The sequence below is a fragment of the Muscardinus avellanarius genome, assembly GCF_963383645.1.
Source record: "Muscardinus avellanarius genome assembly, chromosome: 2".
NCBI classification, from domain to species: Eukaryota; Metazoa; Chordata; class Mammalia; order Rodentia; family Gliridae; genus Muscardinus; species Muscardinus avellanarius.
Window position 1 is genome coordinate 86,110,646 of NC_137787.1, and position 13,447 is coordinate 86,124,092.

Here is a 13,447-nt window from a genome sequence, read left to right on the forward strand (position 1 = left end):
TTTAGTACAAATATAAGTAAAAATAGGTATCGACCACATTTTACAAAGGAGGACACTGCAGCACAGAGAGACAAAATGAATCACCTACTGTGTGAGAGTCAGGACTCAAACCCAAATAGGCCTGCTCCGGACTCTGTGCCTTCGATCAGCCAGCTACCCTGCCTGCAGCCATGTCTTCCCTCTATGCACATGCTTGTAATCCAGCCACTAACTGCTAGGATTTTCAAACAGCAACAGCAGGACGAACCACCCAGTGGTTAGATGTGGAGCTGAGGGCCCCACCGTGCCACTGCTGTCATCGAAGCCACTTGGCCTCAATCCCCAGTACTACACACACAAAACACACACACACACACACACACACACACACACACACACACACACACACACACACAAGCAACTCTTCACCCACTTTCCATGTGTGGTGTTAACCTACTTCTGCTAGGGACAGATGCACATCTTAGTATATATGATATTAATTATTCGTTATTATTTATTTTGACTGGGATGTCAAAACCAGGAGAAAGATCGAGTTGAACCCTGAACAATGGTGCAAGAGAAGTTGGATAAAGGTATTTTTATTTATTTATTTATTTATTTATTTATTTCTCTTTGGTGGTACTGGGGTTCCTGGAAGCCCTTCTATCTCCGCGCTACACTCCCAGACCTATTTTTACATTTTTATTTGGAAACAGGGTCTCCTAAGCCAGCGCGGGGCTGGCTTCGAACCTGTGCGATCCTCCTGTCTCTGCCTCCCAGGCGCGGGGATTACAAGCGTGCGCCACCACGCCCGGCCATGGGTAAAGGTATTTAAAAGAGAGACAAGACAGAGGACAGGGAGTGAGTCAGAGAAGCAAGCCGACCAGGCTCTAAACAAGTGAGTACCAGCTTGAGCCCAGCCTGAACCTAAGGACATGCCCCGGACCGGAGCAGGAAGGGCCATGTTGATAGAGGAAACTCCATTCTGCCTGGGGTGGAGGGAGAGGCATGGGGTAGGATTTAGAAAAGGGAGGAACGTTCTCAGTTTAAAGAAAGAGGAGAAGGCAGGTTAGTGGACCACATATTTAGGGCTTCAGCCAAGAATTGTGAATGTGTCATGATGGCCAGGGGCATTCAGGTGCTGGGTTAGGAAGCACTGACTTCCCTCTCTCCCATATAGCTGGCATTCCTTTGCTTGGGTGCTGCTTACAGTGACGAGATTTTCAGAACAAAAAAGTCATGTGTGCATCCCAAGTACATGGGTCTGGTGGGCAGACCGAGGCTTCTGAAGGAGGCAGACACACGGGCGACACGGGGCCCAGGATTTCAGGCCCTCGGTCACAGCTGGCCATGAAGGCAGCAAAAGGGAACAGGGTGGAAACCGGCAGAGCTTCACTACGTGTGTTTCTGTCCCACCGCTGGAGAAGTCAAAGATGTGATCCATATTAACAGCTGACAACAGAGACTCAATAAAGATCCCGAAGAAGTAAACCCTGAGGAAGGGCCACCCTTCAGTGACAGAGTGGCAGGCCTGGTCCAGGGAATGTCACCCACATCAGAGATGGAGGGTCACAACAGACACCTGGGCTTCTCCTCAGGCTGTGGAGCCCTGGTAACTTGGGGGATCCTGCGCACACTGTGGAAGGGGTGGCCCAGGTGGTTTTATTCATGCCTCAAAGCGTGAAGTCACAGTGGACAGGCACCGATTTGCTTCTTCAAATCAACTGGAAGGTCCTCAAATGCACTAAGTCCCTTTCTTTGGCACTGCTACTGTGAATCCTGATATTTTATCAAAGTTTATCAAAACTTTATTACATATACTATGACTTCTGAGCTTAATAGATGCTTTTTGTGTGTGTGTGTGGTACTGGAAATGGAACCCAGGGGCATTCCACCTCTGAGGTAAGCCCTCAGACCTATACTTATTCTTTATTTTGAAACAAGGTCTCACTGAGTTGCAAAGGGCCTCACTAAGTAGCTGAGGCTGTCTGCAAACCACAATCCTCCTGTCTCAGCCTCCCAAATGCTGGGATTATAAGTGTGCGCCACCATGCCTGACTCATAGATGCATTATTTACTTATTTATTTAGTTAGTTAGTTATTGTGGGTCATAGATGCATTTTTTTAAAATTAAAGTATAGCCGGGCGTGGTGGCGCACGCTTGTAATCCCCGTGCTTGAGAGGCAGAGAAAGAAGGATTGTGCAGGTTCGAAGCCAGCCGCGCGCACTGGCTTAGGAGACCCTGTTTCCAAATAAAAATGTAAAAATAGGTCTGGGAGTGTAGCCCGGAGGTAGAAGGGCTTCCAGGAACCCCAGTACCAAAAAAAAAAAAAAAAAAAAAAATTAAAGTATATCCCTCAAAATATCAGTCTTCATCTACATCAGCAAAGCGGAAGGCAGAATCTGGATCTTTGCTTCCTAAATTTTGTGTTTATCACCCTGAACATCTCAAGCTAGATAATGCGGGTATCCAGCTGACCTCGGTGACCAGGCATTCCCAGGCGCCTACAGCTTCCCACATGCTCTGCCGCGACTGTGTTGGCACAGCTTGTCGTAACTGCACTCATATTCCAGCCAAAGAGGAAAGAGCTGGACTCAGGAAATCGTGTGTTCCAGTCACATGAAGACAAGATGATAGGAAAGCTGCTCTGATCCTGCAGCAGTTTTGAGAGAGAATGGGCGTCAAAGAACTCAGCCCCGTCACGACACGCGGAAGTAAAGACGTGCCAAATGGCAAAGAGCAACATGCCCATCACAGGGCACTTAGCTCTTTGCTTTCAAAAAACGGCCATCTCTCATTAAATTATGCTAAGGTGGGAAGTTTGGGTTTTGGGTTTGTGGTTTTGTTTTCATCTAATTTCTAAGTCTGTGTTGACTTTATAGTTGTTTAAGATCTGTAAGAAGGGAACATAGACTTTAAATTTTGCAAATATTTAAAAATTATAACAAGCCGGGCATGGTGGTGCACACTTGTAATCCCGGCATTTGGGAGACTGAGACAGGAGGATCACAGTTCGAGGACAGCCTCAGCTACTACTTAGGCCCTTTGCAACTCAGTAAGACCCTGTTTCAAAATAAAGAATAAATATTATAATAAAATAATTGAAATGGATTCTGGAAACCTGTGAATATTTTACTCTTTAAAATACTCCAAGTTTGCTACATAATGGTCTAAATACAGGAAAACCAAAAAGAGAGGAGGGCGATTGCACCGCCAGTCTTTGCAGTCAAGGGCTCAGCAATGCCCCCCTGGCGCCATCTGGTGGATACATTTGAACTAGTCCCCATGGTCTGTCAAAGTGCTGCCAGGAAAGGGAGCTGATCTCCAGAGCCCTAGGAACCAGGGCGCTGCACAAATATTTAACTGAGTGTCTACATCAAGTGCAGGGCACTCAGCGGTACCTGAGAGGCCCATTTCACGCCTCCTCTGCTCTCAAGCCTGCATCCCTGCCTCTCCTCCTCCCTCCTGGCTGATAACTGGCTTCCTACTGCACCAGAAAACAAGCACTGTGAGGTGGAGCCCCATCTCAGCGCCCTGCACGCCCTGTCTCCCACCATCCTGCATCTGTACTTTCCACTTCTCCCCTCTGCTGGACCACCACCATCAAACCATTGATAAGCTATTTACATTCCATGTCCTCCATGTTTCTGCTCTCCAAATACGCCCCCCACGTATGTATGTAAAGCTGCCCGCTCCTTCCTTACCCCAACTCTCTAGTCCATGCTACCAGGACCCACTGCCCTCTCTATCGCAGCTGCTAAGATCACGTCCATCTGGCCCCTGTCACCCGGTCCCTGTCATCACCTGGCTTAGCCCACCGGCCTCTTAGGACCAGGTTTTCACTGGACCTCATGTCCTCCTTCCTGGGGCCACCACCTTTCTCTGACCTCCCCACTAACCAGTCCCCAGGCTGGTCTCACTCCCCTCCCACAGCTCCCCATTCTGCTGCCCCCTTCTCTGCATTACCTCCTCCAGACCCAAGATCTTAAACTCAGTCTGTGGGTCATAACCCCTTAAGGCTGGCCCCTCTCCTGAGCTCCAGATTCGTGGGTCCAACCTCCTATCAGCACACCTATTGGAGGGGGTGCTCCAGGGGACCCACTTGGGCAGAGAGATATTCTGCCCAAGAGTACACTCCCTCATAAACCTAACAGAAGCCAAACTCTCTCAGAAAACCTGCTCATCACCCAATTTTCTGTCATAGCTAAACAGAACCAATATTCACCTAACTGCCAGGGCCCAAGCCAGCCTAGGAACCACCTTTGATGACCGTCCTCCTTCTCCTCCTCCTCCTCCTCCTCCTCCTCCTCCTCCTCCTCCTCCTCCTCCTCCTCCTTTCTGTCTTAATCAGCCCTAATGGCGAATCTTACTCTAATACATGTGTCCACTCTGGCCACTTCTCCCCCCTCCTGCCATGACAACCAGCTGCAGGTATCTCCCAAAGTCGACTCCTAGCACTGCCCCCTCATTGAGCCCCTACTTTTATCTCACCTCATATCCAGAGTCCAGCTCACAGTGGCCTGCCCAATCTCAAACCAGATCCCATGCCCAAACCAGACCCAAGTGTCCCCACACATGTAGATCACAATCTAAACTGCTCCCCTGGGCTTCACAGGCCTCACTGATTTGGGCCCAGACCCTGCCCCAACAACTCTGATGAAGATGGTGTGTGCGGCCCACTGCGCTCCACCCAGCCTTCCTCTCTCCCTCGGCGTGCCTCATTCATCCCCCGATGCTGCACCCTGCACCTGAGACACTCTCCCCTAAGTGGTGCCATGGCTGGCGTCCTTCACCATTCTGTTCTCAACTCAAATGTCACCTGCTCTTCTAAAACAGTGTCTCCATCCCTATCGATATCCCTCAACCTGTTCTTTTCTCCAAAGAGCTTACCATTATTTGAAATCACCTGTTTCTTTTCTGTGCTCCCCACCAAGCATATTACTGCATCAGAACAGAGCCATCTCTGTCTCATCCACTGTTCAACCAAGTATGGGCAAGGCTCAACATGCCTCATCCCATTTGGCAGATGAGAAAACTGAGGCTGAAAGCTTAATCAAGCAACTTGCCCCAATGTCACATAGGAGCCAAACACCGAGGCCAGGCTGGAACCCAGGTCTGGCCAAGTACAAATCGCATGTCCTTAGCTTGCTGCAGTTTACTGTTCCAAGTCCAGCTCTGGGGCTTGAAAAAGATGCCTGGGGCAGCCCCCTGGATTTGAACCAGATGAGATCAAAGCCAGCATTATCGTGGACTCTGGATTTTTACATGTTGGCATCTTCACAGACTCTGAAACTCTGAGGATAAACTCATTTCAACTACATTCCTTGAACTCTGCGATGAAGCAGAAGAAAAGCAGAGAGATGCCAGATGCCACCCACATCGGGATACCCCACTCTGGCTCTGAAAGAGGGCCAGGAGAGTCAGCCATCCAGGTGGTTTCTGCCAGAGAAAACTTCAAAACAAGGCTCCCAAAGTTCAGGAAACACGATTGCACAAAGGTTTCAAACTCATCTAAGCACTGAACTTCCCATTGTTTTTTAAAAGAACGGTTTAGCATTTTTTACTTCTAATTATAATTCCCCACTTCATTAGTTACTATCCTTTTTTAATTAATTAATTAATTTATTTATTTATTTATTTTGGTGGTACTGGGGGTGGAGCCCTTCTACCTCCGGGCTACACTCCCAGACCTATTTTTATATTTTTATTTGGAAACAGGGTCTCTTAAGCCAGCATAGCTGGCTTCGAACCTGCGCGATTCTCCTGTCTCTGCCTCCCAAGCATGGGGATTACAAGCGTGCGCCACCACGCCCCGCCCGGCTTATTTTATCATTTTTTATTTTATCTTTTGTGGTACTGGTGTTTGAACCCAGAGGCATTCTACCTCCAAGCTACACCTCCAGCTCTATTTTATTTTTTATTTTGAAACAGGGTTGCACTAAGTTGCAGAGGGCCTCACTAAGTTGCTGAGGCGTGAACCTGTGATCCTCCTGTCCTAGCCTCTCAAGTATCAGGATTACAAGCGTGTGCCGCCACAGACAGCTGCTTTATAATATCTTTAGAAATAAAATAGGCAATACTTAAGAGGCTGAGATAGGAGGATCACAGGTTCAAGACCAGCCTCAGTAACTTGGTGAGTCTCTAAGCAACTTAGTAAAACCCTGCTTCAGAACAAAACATTTATAAAAAAAAAAAAAAAAGGCTGGGGGTGTCACTCAGAATAGTATGCCCTGTGTTCAAGCTCTAATACCAAAAAAATAAGTAAGTAAATATATAAACAAACTGGCAAATGTAAGTACAATGTTTTAATGAGTTCTGTGAGCAACTCTGGTTAACTGAACCTGAGAAGGGGATTGTAGGGACTCTGGTCTGCAGACAACTAGTCAGAACACAGGTCACAGCCTGGGCTTGGATCTGACATCTGAATGGAAGGTGGCTGTGAGGACCCAGCCCTTACCCTGGAGGTCTCATGCTAGTTCCAGGTAGATAGTGTCAGAGCAGGATTAAATTAAAGGAGGTCCAGCCAGTGTATGCTGGAGAACCTCATGGAAAAAATGTTGAGTCATTGTAAGAATATAAAAAACACTTTGGTTTTTCTTATTTCTAGTAAAAAAGAACATAAAGCAATATTTAGCAATTAACTATTGTGTCCCGAGTTCTGTATGACTCATCTACATTACCAACAAGTAAGTAACTGGGTATTGAACTCAGGGGCATTCTACTTATGAGATACACCCCCAGCCCTATTTTTATCTTTTTATTTTGAATCAGAGTCTCACTAAATTGTTGAAGCTGGCCTCAAATCTGCAATCCTCCTGTCTCAGCCTCCCAAGAACTGTGATTACAGGTGTGTACCACCATGTCTGGCTCCGGCATTTACTGAGCACATCTTATATGCCACGTAACTTAGAAGCAGAACCTCATTTAAGTTTCATATCAATGAACCCAGGCCAGAGGTTATCTCCATTTCACAGATGAGGAAACAGACTTAAGTAACTTGAAGAAAGAGGAAGATCTGGCACCTAAAAGCTCAGGTCCCTTGTCCAACGCCAGCCCTCTCAACCACAATGCCCTCCCCACAAGTGTTTCTACTCTGTGACACTGTGAGAAAGTACCCAGCTCTAGAAGCTGGGTGGAAGAGAAAGCGTTCAGAGGCTCCAATTTCAGGTCAAGTAATCAAGACCACTAGCAACACTTTAAGTATATTAAGAAATACATTGCCTCAGTGGGCGAAGCTGGCTCTGTCACTCTGAAGGTCTTGGAAGTCTCACCAGATGAGTGATTTTCTATCTTCAATATGAGAAGAGGCTATACTGATGATAAATGACCAATATCTGATAGTGTGTCCCTGACATAAAGTGTGGGCTGAGCAGATCCTTACCAGATTCCAGGAGGAAGGGAACTGTCCACTACACAGTCTCTGGGCCCAAGAATCTCCAGACCAATGTATCTATGCTCCCGCTCTCTGCGCTTTCATGAAATGAGCTATGTGTACATGGATGCCCAGCCCACTGCTGCATGTTGGTGTTCAGTAACTGCAGAGCATCGATTGCCCACCCCAACATCTGCTCTCCTTGACCTCAGTAAAGCAACATACTCTGCAGCGGTGCAGCTGGCTTAGAGACTACCTTACCCTGTCCCGGCCAGCCCTGCGGCTAGACGTGGCCACGTGTCTCCATTCTGGCCAGAGAATGGAGGCATCAGCTTTGCGGAGCTTCTGGGAAGCCTACTTAGAGGATGCCCACTCAGCCAGGAGGGCTGCAATGGTAGAAGTCATTTTGGTGACTGTGGGGTAACTTCAAGGATCGAAGGCACTTGCTGAAGATAGTAAGTCGAAAGTTAAGAGCTGATGTCGGTTGTCACTGTGGAGTTCTTTACCAATCATTAACAAAAAATCCTTGCCGGCTATGATGGCGCGCACCTTTAATCCCAGTACTTGGAGCTGAGACAGGAGGATCACAGGTTTGAGGACAGCCTTAGCAATCTAGCAAGGCTCTCAGCAACTTAGCAAGACTCTGTTTCAAAATAAAAAAGGACTGGGGGCATAGCTCAAAGGTAGAATGTCCCTGGGTTCAATCCCTAGTAACACACACACACACACACACCCTCAAATTTCCTTTATATGAGAAACATCCATCTTGGATAAGCCCATGGTTACTGTAGGATAGTAGGTCTCAATCTCTGCTGGATATCAAAATCACTTGGGGTTCTTAGTTAAAACATGAAGACCAGGCCCTATCCTGCTCTAGGGCTCCTGGCTTCTGCTACTAGGTGACGTGACAAAGTTGTTTGTCTGGAACTAAGAATTGCACCCAGGGCCTCACAAATGCTAAGCACATGCTGTATCACTGAGCTCCATCCTCCACCAACGTTTGGAAGCCACTGCTTTTAGACTTTTCTGTTTTGAGCCGCCCAACGTGATCTTCTGTACTCTGCAGGTACCAGCCTCAATACTGACAACATCCAAACAAGAGCCACTGTACAGCATCTGATTTCATTTTATTTCAGATTGGAAACTGAGGGTGGGTCGGAATGGTGAAGCCCACTGCCAAGACCACTCCCATCCAGCGTCTAGCTTAGGGCAGCTGGGGACCTGCTCTTGGCTGCAGCCTGCCTCGGCCTGCCCCCTTGTTCCCACTCTTCTGAGTACCCCTTAGCCCGAGGCAGCACAGGTGCAAGTTGTCTGGGCACAGCCCCTAAGTGTCCTCCTTGGAAGTTTTCAGCTGAGCCATAGCAATGCTGCCATGTCACCTGGGTGAAGGTTCCTCACCTTCACCCTCTCACCCTAAGGCTAAAAGACTAGAAGAGAAGCCAGTGTCTTCCTGAGCTGCTCCGGATCATCAAGGCTTCACATCGTGTAAGCTTGCCTGCCTGGTGAGCCAGCTCCCAAGGAGAGGCAGAGAATCCAAGGATAAGATCAGAACACCTCCTCCACTTGCGCACCCAAAGTCAGGATTTCCAATGTTTCCTGGCCATCCACTGTCTCCCAGCCCAAACAGGAACTTCCTTTTCTATTTTATCACAAAGAACATGATTTTGTTCTCCATATCCTCTGCCTTCTTTTTTTCTACAGCATATCACTTTTTGCTTCTTTTTGCTGATACAGGAATGTTGAGCCTGTGGGTTGTGGGCAGAGAGGCTTATAGATCACCACCTCAAAAAAAAAAAAAAAAAAAAAGTGGTCTGGACCCACCAATATGTAAATTGGCACAATTCCTAAGAACTTCATCTGTTGATTTCTGATTTCTGAATTTAAAAAGGTGCTCATTATCTGGTTCTTTCTTTAGAGTCAGTTCCAAAGCCACCTCCGACTTTTGTCTGCTCCGGGTACATGCTGTTGATAAACAGGCAGTGCACTTGTGGACATCAGCTGCAGCGGGAGGCCCACAGACAAAGAAGGTTCAGGTGAGTCACTCACCACACCTCACCTGTTCCTGAAGGTGATTAAGCCAGGCCCAGCTCAGAGTCCCATCCGGCCCAGCTGGCTTAGCTACAAGATCACAGGGCTCCAAACTCAGGTGAGGTTGGCCCCACTCTGCTCACCTGGAGCCCCAGGGCCCATCCTGAAGTCCAGCTAAACGCTTCTTTATTTAATGTCCATATGTATGTGGCTGACATGCCCACATGTGCTCTGGGAAGGCAACAAGGCTCTGCCTTCAAACAGACCTGGGACTCCTCCAAAGAGACACCACCCCAGACAGCAGGACTCACTCTGTATTTATTTCTGGTAGTGAGTGGAGTTTGAAGAGCCGCCTCCTCCCCCTCGGATGGCATGGACGGCTGTTGGAGATGATGCTGGGTAGTGTCCGGGGCGGATGGGTTTTGCTGTATCCAAACAACAGAGAGGGGAGAGAACAGAGGTCAGAAAGAACTGAAACAGTTACCCAGATACCTGTGGTTCACAGCTCCACCAAGAGGCAAAATGCTCACCAGAATTAAATGCCTACCCACCACCAGACCTTTCTGAAAAGGGCAGGTTTGTGTCCCTAGCGGTATAGTTAGGAAACCCAGGATACCCCAATATTTAAGGATAGACAGACACATACATCACCTTACTTCTAAATAATAAAAAATTTATAAGTGAGTTATGGAAAAATTAGAAACAAAAGATTTTGTTTTATGTAAGGTAGACCAATAGGTCCCCTATGGATTTCACAGGGATCTGTACAGACCTGAAAATGGACAAAGAATTTTACCTATGATGAGTTTTCTGGGACCATATGAACCAAAGCTTTCAATCAGTCTCAAAGGGTATGGAACTGAGTAAATGCAACAAATCACTAAGGTATTTTAAAACTAGAAACATAAAGTTGTTGGTTTACATTTGTTCAGCAATATCTGATGGGAAACAGTATCACATGTTATTAGAGATGTTTCAACTTAAAAGAAAATAAAGACTATTCTTAAATCCTTTTATTCCTCTGGCTTTATTCTGGCAACTATGACTCAGTAGCCACACCCTTATTTCCTACATGGGCAAAATGCCCAAATCTATACAAGTCTTGAAGGGCTGGGAACCCCAGCCCCTCTGCCAGCTCCTAACCACACCCCGCTCACTGGTGCCAGCCTGGCTCTTCCAGGTTATTTCCAAGTCCATGCTGGCAAACAGCTTTCTCTAAGGCTCTGCTATATCCAGCCTCCTTCATGGTCCTGCCTGGGGCGGAACACCCGGGGTCTTCAGGCCTTGCTGAGAAATATTTATGTGTAGCCAAAGACCTTTGCTTACAGCACAAGCTGGCTTCTCTGGCTCAGCTCAGAAGCTCTGGGCGCCTGACATTCCCAGTTTCCCAGGATGACCTGGAGTGCTATGAGGGCCAAGTGCTGGGGTCTCCACAGCAGCCCTCCAGATCAGCAGGGTCCTAGCTAAAGCCTCCTCCTGGATCCCGTCCTTCAGCGGTCCGAGCGCTCACCGATCTGGGCCGAATGCGCCCTCCGGGCCATGTTCTTGGCTCGCACGGCCTCCTTGATGCGATCCACCTCCTGCTGGTAGCGCTTGCGGTCACGCATGGCGTTCTCCTTGGCCTCCTTCAGCGCACTCTCCAGCGCCTTGACGCGCTCGGCGGTGGCACGGAGCCGCTTCTCCAGCTTGGGCAGCTCACAGCGCAGGTCCGCGTTATCCCGAACCAGCTGCAGCAAGAGCAGAGGGTGAGCGACGGGAGACTTTGCAGGACTACTGTGTGAAAGGCGCTGGCTCGAAACAGCCGCGGCTGGGCCACCGCCTCTACTAGGTGATCTTTGACAGTCCAGCTGCCCACAAACTCCGTGAGCAGTAAATGAAAAGATAAATGCTGCGCCCTGGGGCTCTAGTTTGCACATGTGAGGCGCGGTGTGCAAGGAGTTTTGGCACAGGGTGGAGGGGGCATGTTAAAATCCATATCTAGGAACTTTTAGTTTGGGGCAAGATTTACTTTTTACTTTCTCCTTTCTTCAAGTGTTTGTTAGGGAGGGTGGGAGACAGCATGAGCAAATTCACTACAAGAATGTCAGCAGGAAAGAAGCTGAGAAATGTGAAGACACTTCGAAAGCATTCAGGGAAACACGAGCGTATTTTAGAGCTCTCTGCAGGCTTCCTTCCCTGCGGGAACCACTGTCTACACTGGCACTGAGTCTGGATCCAGCCTTCAGCAGATCAGAGGCTAATAAAAAACAGGGGGGTGCTGCTTGCTTCCTCTTACCTAAGACCCACAAGTAAGAAACAGCAGGCTAGCCCTGGGTGGAGGGCGCGTTCCTGTGCCAGCACTGTTATTTCTTGCTATCTGACTCAGTGTATGTCATTTGACCACCACAAGCCTTGGGTTTGACATCTATAAAACAAAAACACTCCTCTATAGGGCCATTGCTGGGATCCAGGTGGATCAAAAAAAGTTTGAGAATCAAAGTGCTTAATCAAAGCAGCTACTGCTGAGTCTGACCTGCTTTGTTTACCCCAGCACCAGCTCCACTGCCTGGCAGAGAGTCGGCTTTTAATAAATATTCATTGAGTTCATGAATAAAATAATGAATTGCGAGGCCCTATTTCAAGTTGCCTGCAGTTTCTGCTTCTATATTTCTCATCAACAATTTGCTTGAATGACTTCAACCATGTTTATCCGTCATCCTCCCTCTGGGGGAAAAAATGCATCGCCAGCATTGTTGAAAAACACCTAACAAGTCAAAGAGAAATGACATCCCCTCGGCCATGTGGTCCAGACAGCTGGACGGTTTCCATCACCTCTCAGATCCTAAGGGGGAAAGAAAGCAGTCACGACTTCCCAGCCGTGAGCGAGGATCCAAGACAGATGACCTGCCTGAATCACTGGTGTGTTGGGACACAGTTGTCACTCTGTCTCTCTGGACAAACACCAGGGCATGGCGAGGATCCAAGAGGACACCCAAGATTGCAGGAATGGGGTGACAGAGACCTAGGGGTGCTGGTTTAGTCTCTGTCTTCCACTAGGGAATGGAATAGTCTGTTTCCTCAACTGTAAAAACAAAGGGGCCTGAAACAGCGAGTGAGTCCACATGACATTCTGTGGGGCCTTCAGGTCCACAGAGGCACATCGGAAGCATCAGAGAGACACTAGAGCCAGGTGGGGCCCACGGTTGTGTTAGAAGCAGGATAAAAAACAAAACACAGGATGCTGAATGCCTCACTCCCCAAACACGAGAGCTACTGCTCAATTCTCTACTTCTGGCTGCAAAAGAAAACAAAAAAAGTCTTTTATATATAAAGGAAGTTGAGGACTAAAGAATTTTTTTTTTTAAGACTGAATGTGGTTTTGTTGCCCAGGCTGGTCTCCAACTCCCAGGTCCAAGGGATCCTCCCGCCTGAACATCTCAAGAGCTGGGACTACGGGTGCATCCTAGCATGCCTGGCAAAGACTGCAGCATTTTAGAGAACCATTCCAGCATGCTCGCTCACCTTCTGCCTTCAACATCGGCGCCTCCTCTCCATGCTGTAACTGACCTGGCGAGCTGCTTCCCAGGTGGACGGGGGCTGAACTCCTTACCTGCTTATGCACCTTGGTGAGCTGCTCCAGGTTATTCTCCAGGAAGGAAATTTTCTGCTTCTGGGCAGCACTGCCTCCTCCATCGTCACTGTCCAGCTCCACACTCTGCATCAACACCCAGCAGCCGGTGGGTGCCCGCCACACTGCCGCCCGTCACCCCAGCATCATGCACGTGATGCGTTATAAACCCTCTACCCTCCCCCCACCCCAAAAACCCCTAATCCCACCAAAGGGTAGTCTGAAAGTATTCAGTGAATTTCCCAATTAATTTCTGTGGTTTGCACCAAAAGTGGTCTGAGAAGAAGCCCTGTAGTGGACTGGAAAAAGAAAAATACCTCCAGATCTGCTTCTGAAAGTTAAGATATAAAGATATAAAGATATAAGGATATAAAGATATCCTTATTTACTAACTAGGTATATCCTTAGTGACATATACCTCTCCTCTACAGGTGGGAAATGAGATTTTTTTTTAAAAAAA

General features: G+C 48.0%; 1 protein-coding gene across 1 annotated transcript in view; it reads right to left on the reverse strand.

The window, feature by feature from the left end:
* Nucleotides 1-9,698: 9,698 nt before the first annotated feature.
* Nucleotides 9,699-13,447, reverse strand: part of KIF5C (kinesin family member 5C) — a gene marked incomplete at both ends in the record, with an annotated part of 159,362 nt that continues 155,613 nt past the window's right edge. The window contains 3 exons of the mRNA XM_080689585.1: nt 9,699-9,805; nt 10,891-11,107; nt 12,970-13,074. Of these exons, the coding sequence (XP_080545711.1) occupies nt 9,699-9,805; nt 10,891-11,107; nt 12,970-13,074 (429 nt within the window). The remainder of the gene's footprint in view (nt 9,806-10,890; nt 11,108-12,969; nt 13,075-13,447) is intronic.